At 41.3% G+C, this 17,175-nt stretch overlaps 1 protein-coding gene across 1 annotated transcript in view; it reads right to left on the bottom strand.

The window, feature by feature from the left end:
• Window positions 1-17,175, bottom strand: part of dlgap3 (discs, large (Drosophila) homolog-associated protein 3) — a 42,624-nt gene that overhangs the window by 3,809 nt on the left and 21,640 nt on the right. The window contains exons 2-8 of the mRNA XM_026300220.1: window positions 12,830-13,977; window positions 5,277-5,485; window positions 4,312-4,414; window positions 3,975-4,191; window positions 2,017-2,555; window positions 1,272-1,366; window positions 113-332 (exon numbers count right to left, since the gene is read on the bottom strand). Coding sequence (XP_026156005.1) covers window positions 113-332; window positions 1,272-1,366; window positions 2,017-2,555; window positions 3,975-4,191; window positions 4,312-4,414; window positions 5,277-5,485; window positions 12,830-13,977 — 2,531 coding nt within the window. The remainder of the gene's footprint in view (window positions 1-112; window positions 333-1,271; window positions 1,367-2,016; window positions 2,556-3,974; window positions 4,192-4,311; window positions 4,415-5,276; window positions 5,486-12,829; window positions 13,978-17,175) is intronic.

Here is a 17,175-nt window from a genome sequence, read left to right on the forward strand (position 1 = left end):
ATGTATTAGGCCTCAAGAATACACAAAATGAGAAACACTGAATGTTAACACTTTAAACTTTACCATCGAACTCCACAGGCCAACTTTATTCACGGAGGAGGGTTCTGCTCACCTCTCTGTAGGCCCATTGGCCTTGTGTGTGGACAGTACGATGGCACTCTGTGTACTGGCTAGCAGACTCAGGCTCTGATGAATGCCTTTGGAAGGAACAGCCGAACTGGAGGCTCTTGTCCTGTGTTGGCACGACCATGCCGAGCCTGGGGAAGCCCTCAGGGTCCAGGTCGGCTTGCACACTTGCCGTCACGCTGTTGGAGCGCTTGAAACGAGCCCGTCTGCAAAACAGGGAATCACGGCAGGCCCGGAGCCATCCAGTCACTCAGGGTATCACATGCAAAACCCTTTCTCACATAACTTTTTTCTAATAACTGCATGTTCCTATTTGTGCTAGAATTGTCAAGCTGTCATTGCAGTCATTACTACTCACACGGTTGTAATAAGCCCTGCTAAATCCGCTGGCATATGACGCACCAGTGTGTGCAAATGTCATGTCAATAGATGAGTATGATGAGTGATGAGTTTACTCTGTTAGAGGTTAATACCCCCCCCCCCACACACACATCCTTCTTGGCTGACTGGTGAGGTGTGAAGGGTGACTCAGATTTCTGTTCTTACACTCTTGTTTTCTCCTCCGACATCACACTGTCATCCATGACAGTGTTAACAGGTGCACAATCACACACTGCTTGACTTGAGTATGTGATGGTGCCTGCATGCATGTGTGTGAATCTGACCCATAAGTGATGCTGGGTATAATTAAAAGAAGGGCTGCACATGTGAATGTCATGTTGGGCGTATGATTTGCAGTAGCCATGGTTACAATCACTAATGGCAAAAAACAAGACGTTAGTGGAACAAAGTGTTACTGAGTTCAAGCTGTGATGTCTGATGAAATGTTAAATGTAATAATAGGATCTAGCCCAGAAATCAACCATGGGTGGCCGCACTGTTGGGCGCCAGGAGATGAAGACTTTTTCAAATTATATATGAAAATTATTCCCATAAATTATCGTCAGAGACCAAAAGCTGTTGATGAAGCAACATTTTTTAGGACCAAAGATAAATTGTCAAATAAATAAATGCAGTTTACAAGTTTCTGTCCATAATTAAAGGAACTTAAATGTCAGACAAAATAAAAACACTACAAGTTGAGAAGAGATTTCAAAAATACATGCTTTTTTTTCTGTGTTGAAGTTTAGTTGTACTTCCATTACCTTTTATCTTCTTCCACCTGAACTCCTATAGAGTGGACCTCTGTAAGAGCTTTGCCCTCCGTGTCTGAATCTGACAGGGTCTCTGAGCTGTCCACCTGGAACAGAAAAAGCAGCATCATTTCCAAACTCTTCACCAAATTCTCCACAAAGTAAAGCCTTGAACAACTCAACAGTGTTTATTGCTGTTTCACTGTCAGACTCTGTTTCCCACTGTTTGTATTAGGATGCTAGTTTCTGATTAGTTGTTTCCTCTGTTTGTTTTTTTGGACCTATCTGTGTTTAGACATTTGTTTGGGTTTGATCTATAACCACTTCTTGGTTTAAACTGCTTGTGTGTCTGCATATTACTGCCATTATGTTGTGTTACCTCTATCACTTTAATCACTATTATTAAATCCCGGTCACTTGTTAGCACTATCTCCATCTGGTTACTCAAAATACCAGAGCACAGCAGCTTCCCTGTATTTCCAGTCTTTACACTATGAGATCTACCAGCTCTGAGCATGTATTCTCATCTAACTCTAAGTAATATGATGATTTACTGTATTTCTTAACTATTGTCACGAAAATAATTTTATTGCTACAAATTGAAAACTGTTGGATTTTGGACTGTTGGTCAGACAATTCAAGACAAATGAAAATCTTGGGCTGTGGCAAAGTGCAACAAGCATTTTCACTTTTCTGACAATTTGTAGATTAAACAATTATCTTATGAAAATAAAATTAAGATGCTGCCTTTTCTCACCTGCACAGCTATGGATGGCCGCCACTTTCTTCCACCACGTCCTTCATCCTGTCCTCCAGCCTTGCTCAAAGCTATGCTGTTCTGAGGGAGAGAGGTTGACTTCCCCAAGCTGCCTCCGATCCTGCCGTCCCTCTCCCTGGCCTGCCTTGGTGGTCCCTCTAGCAGACTGTCAGCCGAGCTGCTGTGTTTGGCCCTCACCCCAATTCCTGGACCTCCTCCATAGGGCACCAGTTCACGTGAACCCCTGACTCCATCCAGGCTCTCTGCAGAATTACTGTGCTGCCGAGAACGTCCAGCGCCCATGGCGGTGTAGTATCCACCTCTTGAGGAGCGACCCGAAGGACTGTCAGTGTTTCCCAGGTCCACGGAGTTGCTGTGCTGTTTGGGGCGCCCGGGGCCTGAACCAGAGGCCAGCTGTCCACTGTTCTGGAAGTAGGAATCCTGGGTGGACTCTGTGCTGCTCTGGGCCCGCACAGAGAGTGAGGACTTGGACATGCGAGGTGGGAGAGGGGGAGGAGCACCTTTACGGTAAGGAAAGACTGAAGTGTCAGAAGAGTGGGGAAAAAGGAAGACACAAGTGGGCTGTTAAGAGCAAAATTGTCACTATATCAACAGGGAGCAGGAGATACTTACAAAAGGGACAGACTGAAAGGAGGAGGTAAAGGAAAATTAGATTGAAAAAGGAGGGAAATTAGTAGACACAAAAGGAGGTGAACCAATAAGGGGAGAAAGAGAAATAAAATCATTAAGAAATAATGCAAAATAGGTCACAACCAACTGAAAACACTGTTACTTTTCATCAAAATTCAGTTTATTTGGTATGAAGTTCAGTGAGAGGCAGCAAGTGAAATGGTGGAAGTCAGACATGAAACAAGTGACAAAAGGAAACCTCTTCCCCTCAGCTACAATAACTTAACTCTGCTTTTTAGGAAGATAAAACAATTTCCTGAAAGAGATGAGAAGCACAGATTCTGTGTCTTTTTCCCCTCACGCAGATTTGTTCAAATGTAACTGCAGACACACACACACACGCACACTCACACACTCACAAACTTTATTTTCACAGAATAAAGGATCACACTTTAATGCAGTTCACTTCAGGAGTCTTCGTTGCCACCAAGCTTGTCTCTGCTAAGAAGCTCTAACAGGAGGTGCATGAGTATTTGAGTTTATTTGCTGAGCACGTGTGTTTGTGGTTGACGTATGTGACACTTCACACAAGCTTAATAAATCTCATGGGGGTGTGCTGGACTAAGCTTAGAAATCTGAGCCTGGTAAGACACTAAAGTTTCTCTACTGTACAGTTGATGCATATTTGGCTTGAGAAGGAATGTTACTGTGAAAAAAATGATCCCAAATATGTTTAAACAGAAGTCATTGGGGGGTATAAAAGGAGAAGTGAGACATTCACAGAGAGAAATGTCACAATCTTAAGTGTTCCTGAGCCTGAAAAACCTATGATCACACAGAGGAGGGAGTGATGAGATACACAAAGGTGACAGAGATGACTTAGAACAAAATGCATGCACACTGTCATCCACACACACGAGCCTATTCTTTCATCTGCACAAACAGTGTGCTGCAGATGAAAGCTTGTGTGAAATATAAAGATCAGAGAGAAAAAACAGAAGAAAAGTTTAAAAATTCAAAATGTATGCACATGTGTATGCTGTGCAATGTGTGAGTGAGGGTATAGGGTTTGTGCATATGTGTGTGTGTGTGTGTGTGTGTGTGTGTGTGTGTGTGTGTGTGTGTGTGTGTGTGTGTGTGTGTGTGTGTGTGAGAATCTTGCTTTTGTTAAGGTAAGCAGACATAAGCTGTCATTAAATTCCTTCCCACACTGGCTGCTCTGCTGTATCTCCCAATAGGTTACCACCACATAAAGGGCACCCACACATCCTTCTAAACACAGACCTTTACATACTGGTAGACTGAACCACGCGCATGCAAACACTTACCGGCCCCGCCCTTGATGCTCCCCTGGGGGCCTGACATGGAGAAGACAGAGAGGCAGTCATCGTCCTGTGAACAGCCGGCCTGGATGGCGCGGACGTAACTGTGGCTGCGAGTGCGAAACACGCCTGGAAGATCCAGGGCCTCAACAGCTTGAGACTCCACCTCTCCGAACATGGTCTCACACACTGCCTCAAACTGACGATTCAACGTGTCTCCCAGCTGAAGGAAGGTGCGACAAGGAGAATAGCGTGCAGTCAATATAATTCAGTGGGGAGAATGGTCCCTGGATAGTACAAAACTTAGATCCCACATCACCAACTAAAGCATAGTTTTTGTTACCTGTGAGCTGGTCAGAGAGCGGGTGTAACTGCGTGAACGGGTGTGACTTTTGGGCGTGGTTCGGCTGTTAGGGTAAGCATCTGTGCACTGCTTACATGAGTACCTGGATTAAATGTAAACATAAGAGCCATTATAGTTAGTCATTATAGTCAGTAAATACTGTAATAACTACAGTGCATGATGAAACCAAGTTGTGTATTCTCATTCTAAAAATCTACAGCTATTTGATTTGATCTTTTCTGACCAAAACTTCTTTGTAACAGCTGGACAGAAAGTCAACTGTACACACTGTGACTGGTTTCTATGTTGGACACGCAAAAGTAGTTAAATCTGAAAAAGTCCTGGGACAAACCCCAAGTTTGCAAATAATTTACATACAGTATATGAAATAGTATATAGTTTAAATAGTAGTAAGTCTACTGTGCTATTGTTTTGGTAACTGTACTGGTATCACTAAAAAGGCTGGATTTGTTGCAGTTTCCACTATTGGGGAATAATTCAATATTATCCAAAGTGATTATTAATCTATATTTATTTCTAATTGTTAGTCTTGCTTTGGCATAATTTACAAATTTTGTTAATACATGATGACCTCTTTTAAATCCCAGCAGAGCACAACCTGAGTAATCAGCCCTGAAACTGAAAATTCCCATGTGTGTGTACATGGCCTTTAATGTATAATAGTGAATAATATTTTAGATGTTGATTGCAGACTTTGCATGTATAAATTATAGTTACATTTCTAAATATAGAAGTTAAAAAAATAATAAAAATACAATATTTCTGTCTGAAATATAGTAGAGTAAATGTGTAAAGTAGGTGGAAATACTCAAATGCAAACCTCTAAAGTACTTTTACAGTAAGTACAGTATTTGATCACAGTACACCTAACCTGTGCTGTCTTAAAAATTGCTTTGCGCTGTGCTGCATGCCAATTTTTCAAATTAACATCTATGAGATTTGACCTCTGATCCATGCTGATAGATCGTTTGAAGGCATCCCTCTGAGCAATCAGGGTGGACTTGGGTGAAGCTTTGGGGCTGGTGTCTGAGTCTGCGCTGTCGTCATCACCCATGGCCTTGATGTAGCTTCCGCTTCGCATGCGACGGCAAGGAATCTCTCCTCCGCTGTCATTTCCACCACCATATCCACCTCCCCAGTCTTCTGATGGGACCTGAGACATAGTCACATGAACATTCACATAGTCATTGGTACAGTAAACGTGAAAATGATCCCCTAGGATTAATCTGGAAATACAGTACGTAATGAGTAGAAGTGTACAACCATGTGAAGTTGACACATGGTCAAGTTTGTTTAGTAAGATTCTCTATAAATGGGTTAAACAGTTAAAATGAGTTATAAGTCATTATGCAATCTTCTTCTAAACCAACTGTTAAAGGAAACACAAATAATCACAATGTGAATTAATCAGTCTTGAGATATTGAAGGTGTTTTCACTGCACTGTTGGCAGCTTCTTCCCAATATCTGTTATTAAAGTCAAAAGACTTCTCAAACCAGAAATATATTTCAGCCTTGAAAAATATTTCACACCTTAAACAGAAGGACAGTGATGTTTCACACATACAGTCTTGGCACACATGCACCCAGTCAGGGACTGTAAAGCAAACACATGAGTACAGATAGCTCAAGCATGTGCATGCACACAATTAGAGCCCACACACACACACACACATACACACACACACAATTACATTTGCACATGAATACATACATGGGAGGTGTTATTAGAGAAAGAAAGAAATGGACAAAGGGACTTACAGAAAGATAGAAACTCTGACAGCTGGAGAAACACTGACACAGAGAAGGAAAAACCACGTAAGCCAGAAGCCGACAGACAAGAGAGCAAATAAACAATCACACAGCTAAAGTAGACAAGCGGAGTGGACAGGAAGTGGCGCTACACAGAAAGAGAGACAGACAGATGTGCAGGGTGACAAAACAAGAAATAGAATAATAGACAGTAGCGAGATGAGAAAACAAAATGAAAACCACACACACACAGACACACACATAGGAACACAGCCAAGATGAGAAACATAGAGAAGTAATGAAAAGCAATGAAATGAAACAAAAGAAAATTACATTGACTGGTTTCCACTGTGGCTCTCAAGAAAAACAAATGACATTTCATAGCCTTCATTACTGTTTAAAAGATTATTCCTTTTTGGTCTGTTATTGGAGTTTTTCTAGAGAATAACTTAAGATGATATTTCATACAATGAATCAAATTGTGAGCTATTTTTAAGGGGCATAAGGTGACTTATTTGCAAAAGTTCCAAATATTACATTAATTATCCAACCTTTCCCAAATACAATACACAGTATACAATATACAGTGAAATTCCTAAATAATACTATAATTCATTGGGAAATTTGTCTTTAAAGCTGCATTATTTTTTTTAATCTTATGACAAATAAATAATAAAATAATAAATAAATGATTTCACTCAGCAGGCAGAAAGTACCATTAGCATTTGTTTATTGTTTCTGACTACTCTCCTTCACCTCTGTTTTGGTAAAACCAACATCTGAAATCCTGCTCATTAGCTTCCTAGATGGTTCGCCAATTTTGAATTTTGTGTATAAAATATATAAATATAATGTTGTTTTTTAAAAACGGCCTAATATGTTTTATTCAGTATTTCTGCTTTTAACAAGCTTTTAAGTACACTGTCATGACTGCAAATCACCAGAGATTTTAAGGACATAAGTTTCCAATCTGCAGTACAGGTAAATTTTCATTGGAGCTGTTGTTGTGTTGCAGATTATATATTTATATATCTTTTTTTTTTTTTCAACTTTTGGGATTTTATTATTGTGGAGGCCCATCAGTCCAATAAATGTAAAGGTATATGTGTGGGTGTACCATCTGAGCCCACTTCTTTTTCCAGTATGATGACATGTAAAAAGCAATTTTTCAGTTGTTGCAAATGCTGTGAGGTGTCTAGCCTCACACACATGTGACCAAATGAAAACACACAACCAAGGCCCCAGGGTTTGGCATCCAGCTGAGTGTGTTTTTAACATCATCACTTAAAAGATGATTCAGCCTAATCTCCTGATCCCATGGCTTCCCACTATCTCTCTCATTTTCTCTACCTGCTCCTTCACTCCTCCCCTCATTTTGACCGTCAGCTACCATCACCTTCTTTATCTCTTTTCTATCTCTGAACTTATTTTGTTATCTCGGCGTCCCTCTGCCTTGCGCTTTTCCTCCCTCTATCTTTGTTGCTCACCCTCGCTGTTTCTGTCTTCATTTTATTCTCACTCCATATTCTATCTTTCCTTATCTATGAGACACAGGCCGAAGGGAAGGGAGAGGCTTGGGGAATGGAGAGCCCCAGGCTCTGATGCTGCAGATTGTGACTGGCTTTGACACGGAGGGAGAAGACCTTGCGCCCATCCCTTTGCCTCTGACCACTGTAATTCAGATTTGTAACAATTGCTAATTTTAGTTGCTTTAATTTCACTTTGAGCCACTTCACATTTTTTCTCACTTTTGCAGCAAATTTGAGCACTGACCCAGTGTGACCTCGCCAGCATAAAGTCTGTATCATGTAAATGTTACAAAACATCCCTGTTGATAGCCTGTGAGTGCAACTGTTTCATCTTTCTCTGACCTGAGGGAGCAGTCATAGCACATATGAATTGATTTGAAATGTACTGTATTTGCACTCTGGGCTTCTTTTCCAAAGACTTAATTACCATTAATTGGGTGTTGTTAGCCCTGCCAACCTGGTGATACTGTTACATTTGAAGATTTTACTTTCATTTCTTAATCATTATTATTCTTATTATTTTCACAGTTCATAACATTGGCTGCTAGATGTGTCTGATGTGCAAAAGTGTTTCTCCACCATTTTGTCTTTGTTTTGATTTGTAAGTAGCTGTGTCCTCATTAGACTAAAATTTACCTAAGTCTCTTACAGTCACAGGCAGTTGAGCGAAGCGACTGAGGGGCCTGTGTTCTGACTTGTAGCTGCCAAGAGGTCCTCCATATATGGCCGTTTAAAATGACTGCTCGTTGTTCAAAAAGCCATTTTAATGATCTTTAAGTAGCAGGCAGAGCTAATTTATAGACCATATATAGATAATACAGGCTACAGAAGCTGGAATAGTATCAAAGTGTGTAAAATGTTAATGCACCTTTAAAAATGCAACCTGCTAGAACTGATTTTAGTGAGTTGGAGGCAGCAGCAACAATCTGTGAACATAACCCCCTTTTTAAGATGGTGCACTGTCATTAATTTTACACATTAAGCAGATAAGGAGCACCATTAGCATTCACTTCAAGTGTTTGTGGCCACATGATGAATCTAATTCCATTACTACTATTACACTTTCGCTTGTTTTGTTTAACCCCTCAGACCATAGGCTGTTTTTTGTTGTGTGTGAATTTCTTTGATTTGGCTGTAACAGCATCTACTAAGCGTCATGTAAAGTACGTGATGCTCTCAAACGCACCACTACAAGTTTGTTTTAGAAAACACAGCGAACTATAATCCAACCCTGCTAACTGTGATATCATTATGTGCTGCTTTGTTTACAGTGATAGTAGTAATAGATGTTTCTGAATGGTTAATTAATGGGGGATGTTTCCTGTCTCCTGATTGGTAGAAACCCGGGCAGGTAGCGACGTGGTTTAATGAGAGAAAAAGACAGGTGTGTTTGGGAGCTGTTGTCCTGGACTGTCTTTTGGCTACAGCCTGACCCCACATGAGGCTGTCGGGGGTTTGGTTGTAATAGGTGGCTCTTAAGTTTGAACCGCTGAGTTTTCAAAGTGTTGAGACTGTTTCTGTCGAGTGTCGGGGGTAAGCTGACCACCGTGTTAACCAGCCTGGGGTGTCGGACTTGGGCCTGATGTGGACTCAGACCTTGCACAGTGACAGGAGAAAGCCTGTGAAGGAGTCGGCAGGGATGGACGGGGATAAATTATAACTTTACTTCCTGTGGTAAGTAACCTACTTTAATTTTTGGTTGGTCGCATTAAACGGCTCGACCAGGCCTGCAGCTGAGGTTTTACTTCAATTGACGGATTTATTTTGTTCATTCATTATGTTGTGTATGTTGAAGTGCAGAGCAATATGGCTGACTTCCTGTTCCCCGTTGAGCATAGTTACTGAATATATGTTTGTGTTGATGTGCACATACTGCAACGTAACCACACACTGACACAGATATTTGTAGGTATGTTGGTTTTTCTCCTTCCTCACACGAATTGATGCATATCTGGATACATGTTTAATGATTTCAAATAATGATCCATTTCTAATATTATGCAATTCAGAGCAAATTCATTTGATTTCTGTTTGGCTTTTGTTTGACCCAGTATGTATAAATGAAATGAAAGTGTTGGGATGAGTCAGGAAGAGTGAGTGTTTCCTTACAGCTTGTTTCAAGCAGCAGAAACCAAATGCATAAATCCTAATGTCTACTCTTTAAAGCAGTAGTAAACAATAGATCTAAATAAATAAACCTTTGTAGTGTGTCCACTTCATCCTTCACCTCACCATACAATGATGTGCTGTGTTTTTGCTACTGAAATGTCAGACTTGTTATGGTATACCTCTGTCATTTGTAAACCCACAATTTTTACACTTTCCAGCCATGTGTCTTTGTAAATTAAGTAGCAGAAGTGCAGCAGTATCTCTGACTTTTATATTGATTTTTGATGCATATCTTTTAACAGCATTAGGATGCTGAAATGTTACTAATGGTATTTGGCCTGTTTGAGATGTTAAGAGTAGTTGGTACATAGTTATGTGAATCAGCCTTTGAAAATAGTTGAGCCTGTACTTGTATTATGTATGTACTTCTTACGCATGTGTGTCTAGTGTGTGTTACTCGTCACTTTGGTAAGTCAGGGGCTTTAGACAGTGGCTTTCAATACTTTATTTTCTGAAGATTACACACCAAATAAATATTGTCAGCATAGTCCAAGTCCACAGGTTTTTTTTTTTTTTTTTTTACTGAGATCAGCTTCCTGCATGCTAGCGATTGGTGAGAAGCCGCAGAGATTGGTCTAAAGAACTAGAGTTGAGGCCTGTTTAAAAGTTGAGATTTGTTGCTTTTGCTGAAATAAAGTCACTAAGGGGGGCTTTGAAAGTCACCAGATCTAGAGATAAATTTGCAAAGTTGACAACTTTGGATCTATCTGCATGTCTTCCAGCAAACATTGTAAATCTTGCGTCAAAATGGCAACCTGTGCTGCTGGTTGTTCTGAGGTCTCGACCTGGTTGAACAGATCCAAAAAGCTCTATATCTGCAGCACCAGGAGACTACATGCTCTGAAGCCATAGATCAATCTGGTTGACTTCGGCATATCTCGATGTAGCACAAAACACATTATACAGTGCTCCCCCTCCTCACAAACCTGCAAATGACTCCAGGTGATACGAGAAAAGCTGCAGTGGGGAAGTTGATTTTGTGTCCCAAGGTGTGAATGTGACGGCAGCGTAAGGCATAAAAGACAAACTCTGTGGGGTTTGTTCTTTCAATACACTGACACACACACACAGCCCTACTCTGTCTCTATCAGCAGACCTCAGCTGTCTCTAAAAGATGAGAGTTGGAAAAACACCAGGGACTGCTGTGGCTACCTGCTGTTTCCGTAGAAACACAGCCTACATGGTAGCTCTGCCTCAGCACAGCTGGAGGTTTGTGAGTGCAGGTCTGTGTGCATATGAGTGTGTGCTCTCTCAGCTGCCTTTGTGTACACTGTAACGAGCCATTAGCTTTTCATTTTAGGGGATTCACTTATACAAAACGAGAGAAAGTGCAAAGGGAAAATTGTGTGTGTGTTGGATTCGGAAATCGAGTGTGGGGACTAGAACTGGGAGACAGGCTGTTAGGACATTAAATAATCTCTGTGTGGGTGTGAATCATTGTTTTCTAACTAACAGCAAAATACCAAGACGTTTCTTTATGTTTGCTGTATTCCTGTGATCATAGTCAGGAAAAAAAGGTGAACAGAAAAGCTGCTTATGTCAGCTATTAACATGAGTTTAGTTAAATTTAGTCAACTCTGCTGATATGTTTTGGCATAAAGCATGTGTGACATCTGTGACATGTTCACTTTCTAAGGGGCTTAAGGGGCAGAGGAAATCATGTGCACCTGTACACCTCAAGGTACCACAACAAGAAAATCACTACTTCCACACTAAGTGTTCAAAATATGGAGGAACTGCATTTAGTTTATCCAAAACATTTGTCTTTGAGCCAAGGGTAAAGTGATACCTGTTAAAGGCAAACAAACCACATGGATGAAGGTGGACCATGATTTGTTTCCCTGTGGTGTTTTGCCATAGCATAATGTATGTTTCTGGTTATGACTGGAGCTCAGGAATTCAGAACTTTACTTGTCTTTTGGTTCTGTCAACATACACTTTCGAACACGCCCAGTATGTCATGTAGACTGCATGAGTGGAATCACAGTTGATAAACTGTTTGCTAAAATTATTGAATAGTGAAAGGATGTTTTAAAATATTTACAATATCTAGTTTTATGGCACTGGGAACATTTTCCACACCTAAAGCTGTCTTTGAGTTATAGCCAGTTGTGGCTTTTAGGTTCTTGAAAGAACGTGGAGTTGCTTCTATTATGTTTGGAACATGTCTAAAAGAGAAAAGTGGTGGAGTTTTTAATTTTCTCAAGTAAGATTTATGATTGTAATATATGCCAGTGTTTCATAAATATGGTTTTCCATTTGTTTGATACTGCAAAGTCTATGACGGGGATTAAATGAGGTGGATATGTCTCTCAGGTGGATCTGTAACACCTTGAATGCCATATTGTATTTGCTTTGTATTTTTTGCTTTTTTTTTTTTTTTTTTTTTTTTTTTACCATTTTCCATTTTTATGACAAAGTTTTGTGCAGTTCAGAGTTCTTTGGGTTGTATGACTAACACATGCATATGAACTGTATACAGCTGCTGTGCCTGCAGCTGAGCCCTTTTTGCCTGTCTCACTTTTAAGGAACCCAGTCCTGAGTTGTAGTATTGAATACACCTCTTTTTAACTTGGGAATCATGGATGTCATCAAATCACATGAATTTATTTCAGTACAGAAGTAGAGATTACAGATGCTCTGGAGTTATAGAATCATTGGTTTGATTTTAAGATGAATTTGCAGATTAGATATCTTAATTAACATTGGAAACATTGCTGTCACTTGAAAGAGTAACATGGAGTTTGTTTTGATTGCAGTATAACTGACAAAAGTATGAAGTTTATTATGTGTTTATGCAGATTAATTCTGAACTTCAGGGTTAATGTGCATGAACCATAGGGCCACTTTTCCATGTGAGAACACATGTATGTGTTCTTCATATGCATGTTGTTCTTGTATGTGGAAGCCATGAGGTTAAAATGTAAGGTCTCTTGGCTAACTTACAGAAATGTTGCTTCTTTTTGCTGCAGGTCAGCATTGTGCAGTAAACAAAGTCACCCACATACAGTATTCTCTCTGTACACACAACATGCAGACATAGACACACCTGTAGGTAGTGGAAGGTCCTCTCCTTCAGCTTGTTCTCCATGGGCACCAGAGCTTTGTCATAGCCTCCTCCCCTTGTGGAAGGGTACACCTCCCTGGCTTGGCTCACTGTCATGGCTGACCAGGTGCTTCTCTTCAGAGAGTGGCCATGGTGCCCGTGATGTCCCCCTCCTTCACCCCCGGTCAGAGCCATTGTGGTACAAGCCATGCATTCCCCAGGCCCTGGCCCACCACCACGTTCCTTGGGCTTCTTCAAGGTGAGTTCCTGAATGGCAGCATCTAGGCTTTCATGTCCACTGGGATACCCCCGTCTGCCCCCACCCACCAGGAAGCTGCTGTCACTGTCCAGGTTGTCATCAGAGCTCCACCAGCCTGCTGTTCTGCTGCGGTGACGCCTGCCAGACTCATGACGCGAGTCTCCACTTTTGCTACGCTCTCGAGACTTGTTCCTCCTGGTAGAGCGAGATTGGTGGCCTGAGTAGTGGCCTCCGCTATCTTCACCTCCACTCCTGTGGCCCCCTCCTCTTTCTCCACGATAGTCCCCACCTCCTCTTGTCCCGTTGTATTCCCGTTTGGATGGTGCTTCCAGAGAATGGGACTTAGCAAAGAGGCGCTGCACAGAGTTGACTAGATGACGGATGCGCGACGGACTTTCACTGCGTTGTTCAGCACCCCCACTAGCAGTGCGCTGGTACTGTAGTGTATGGAAGCCATCAGGATGAAAGGGCACCTGCTTTTCAAACTGATCCATCAGGTTTGGGGGAATACGGTGCATTTTCCCTCCATGGCTCGAGGATAGGCACTCCTCGCAAGAGTCAAATGACTGGAGAGCTGGATGCTGGCTGGGGTGGGACCGAGGAAATGTCCCCCCTCCAGAGTGGCTGTGAGAGTGGGAGTGGGAATGGTGCCTCTCCAGTGCCAGAGATTCAGCTGGGTAATAGTGACCATCACTGTGACCCTGGTAGTATTCTCTGCCAGGGCCATCACAGTCTTCAGGCGTGCAGTGGCAGGGGCCTCCTCCGCCACCACCAGAGGAATGCTGGGACATGCTGCGGCTGACATGGTATCCCTTTATAGGCGCCGGGGCGTGGTGGGCCGTCCGGGCCGAAAGGGGGCGCTGTGAGCGTGACAGGGTTGCACTGGTCTCACCTGGAGGAAATAAAGGCATTACCATTAAAATAACAGTGAGCATATTTGTATTTAGAAATATGAATTTTAGAAAATAAGTAAGGGTTGGTGATATTGAAGACAAGATGAGGCTCTAGCCCTCTGGTTTAATTAGCTGCATTTAATGGTACAAAAAAATTGAACTCAGATTTGTGTCAGTAAAAGCAACTAATTAACTGGTGGGTTCCAGCCTCGTCTTCTCTTATGTTTGCTGTTGTGGGTCTGAGAGACACCTGGTCGGGCTGTGTGCTGTTGGAGAATGCATAGAGAAACAAGTGCTGCTGATCTTTGCCTGTAACGCTTGTTATCTCAGCAACTATGCAGAGTTCAAGTTTAGGCAAAATTTTGTTCATCTGAGAGCATGATGATCTTTTAACCATGAACCAGTGAGTACAATATTGAATAAAGGTATAAATAGGTGTGTGAGCCACAAAAGTGGGGGGTGCTGTGGATTGTAATTCATAGTGTGACTTACAAATAAATAACAAAATAATCTGTGCAGATTGTCTACATTATTTTCTGTCTTGTATCAAGTGGTATAATATATTGAATGTGAAAACAATGTTTTCTTTCTTTGATCAACATTTTTATTGATTGATTTGATATTGATTGATGCTGTGCATTTTTTGCCTAACCAAAAACAAGCTGTGCAAAAATGAGCATTCATCCAGTCGGCTGCAATAAGCAGCCACAGGCAGCTTTCTTCTTCTCGTTCATCTGAAAGGGTGCTGGGCTAATAAATCAAGAATATTAGTCTTTCTCTCTCTCACACACATTGTCCCATTTAGTACCTCTTGCTCCTGTCTCTCATTTATCATTATATTCATCAGCCTAGCGCTCCTTTTTGTCTCTCTCTTTTTCCTCCATTCATGCCGCCAACGAGTCTCTGAGCATTCACATGATTTACAGCTGTGGAAAACAATGTGTTTATTGATCAGTGGTTTCCTAATGCACAGGAGATAGAGGGCAGAGGCAAGTGTCCAAGCATATTCACATTTTTGTCTGTGACCTGGCAGAAAACAAACCTGCTAAGGCCTTGAAAAGATAAATGTGCAGATGGCCATGCAATCTTCACCACAAAACAAATTCAGGAAATGTAATCAATACAAATTTTTAAGCAGCAACAACAATGTGCGCAATGTTCTGTGATAAGATAATAGAGTAAGGTAAAATTCAACAGAATGGAAGCAGGATCAAGCGTATCTTTGGATTGCCTTTCTGTTCAGCACATGGATGACAACTGAGATTATAATCCAAATGTGGTAATCGCAGATTTTATTGGACTACCATTGATTGCTGCTGATGTAATCACGTTTTAATAACCACATTCTCCACTAACTATATAATGATTCACAGGCCCACTGCCTGTATATAATGCACATGCATGGGCTTTTCCTGTCATTTCTAAATTTGATTAAATTGAGATCAAATTATATGATGAAAGCCAGAATTGAGCCACTCAGCTGGATGTGTTTGACTGAGCTCCTAAGTGTGTGTATGTACTTGTTTTTGCTGGCTTTCATACAAAGATGAGAGATAGAGCACAGATGCTGGGATAATCATTTAATGGAGTGTGGCCTGTTTGCCTTGATTGGCTGAATAAGAGCCGCCTCCCAAGAAGCTCAACCACATCCAGCCGTGTCATTGGTGTAACCGTGACAACAGGCTTCTCCAAGTTGGCATCCCACCATGGACATACTTTAGACAACCATAACACCTGAAAGGATCGGCTCACCACTCATTAGCTTTGTGTGTGTGTGTGTGTGTGTGTGTGTGTGTGTGTGTGTGTGTGTGTGTGTGTGTGTGTGTGAGGGTGTGTGTGTGTGTGTGTGTGTGTGTGTGTGTGTGTGTGTGTGTGTTAATTTTACTGAAAAAAAAAAAAATATTCCACCAAATTATGTGCTAGATGATGCATACCTTCTTTTTTTTTTGTCTTTATTTTTGCTTTACCAGTTTTGGCTTTAAAGTTTGTATTATTCTGACTTTTTGCGTGAGGAAATTTAAACCAAAATCATACTGAATAAATACTGTGCAGAATTAGCTTTATTTTCCAAGTTGGGCACAGAAGGTATCTGACTACAGTACATCAGCTCTCAATAGATTTATATCAAATGTGTAAATATAACATAAGTGTCAAGCAAGAAGGTTGTGGGTTCGCAATCTGGTCTTTCTGTGTGGAGTTTGCATGTTCCCCCTGTGCTTGTGTGGGTTTTCTCCAGGTACTCTGGTTTCCTCCCACAGTCCAAAAACATGTGTGTCAGGTTGATTGGTGACTCTAAATTGCTCATAGGAGTGAGTGTGAGTGTGTGAGGTTGTTTGTCTCTATGTGGCCCTGTGATGGACTGGTGACCTGTCCAGGCTGTACCCCTGCCTTTCACCCAAAGAGACCTGGGATAGGCTCCAGCAGATCCCTGTGACCCTGGTTAAGGAATAAGCAGGTATAGAAAATGGATGGATGGTTCTCCCCTTTAGTGTTATAATGTTGTGTTACTGGTCTTACTTCAGATTTGAATCATGAAACAGAGCAGTTATTTAGGGGCTGCTGTCAGTGCAGAAAAACAGACAACAAGCAAATATACTATACTGTATACTTAGTTCATAGTAAATTCATTTTCATTGTAATCTAATGTTAGTTATGAACATTTATATTGAGAGTAAAAAGTAATGCACCCCATGTCTAGGCACTAATTGTCATGTTTTAACAGTGATGAAATTTACAGTGTATACCAAATAGCCTGCTGAGGCAGATTATTTTGCAGTGTGTTCGACTTGCAAGTGTGTGCCACTGTTCATGAATAGACAGCAAAGTGAGCAGGGCCACTCTGCCTGGAGGAGTAAATTAAACCATGTTCTGTTTATTATGAAGTCTTTGGCTTTGGAGCAAGTTGCTGGCTAGGAGTTGTCAATCACAGTGACACATACACACAAGCTTGAATGTGTGGTTGTGTGTGCCATTTAAAAGGCACCCATATGCACAGACCAACAGCAGAATGGATAGCGGTAGAAAAGGCACAGCTGAACATTGACTTTCAATCTTTTTTGATTTCTCTCTCTCTGTCATCTCTCCATGTCTTCCTCTGTCTCTCCTCCTGACCTACTTATACCCATCCTCCATTCATGTCTCTCCCTCCTCATGCTCTCCTTTCTTTGATTTAGTTTCATTTTTTTAACCTGTTAGTC

The sequence above is a fragment of the Mastacembelus armatus genome, chromosome 11, assembly GCF_900324485.2.
Source record: "Mastacembelus armatus chromosome 11, fMasArm1.2, whole genome shotgun sequence".
Taxonomy (NCBI): domain Eukaryota; kingdom Metazoa; phylum Chordata; class Actinopteri; order Synbranchiformes; family Mastacembelidae; genus Mastacembelus; species Mastacembelus armatus.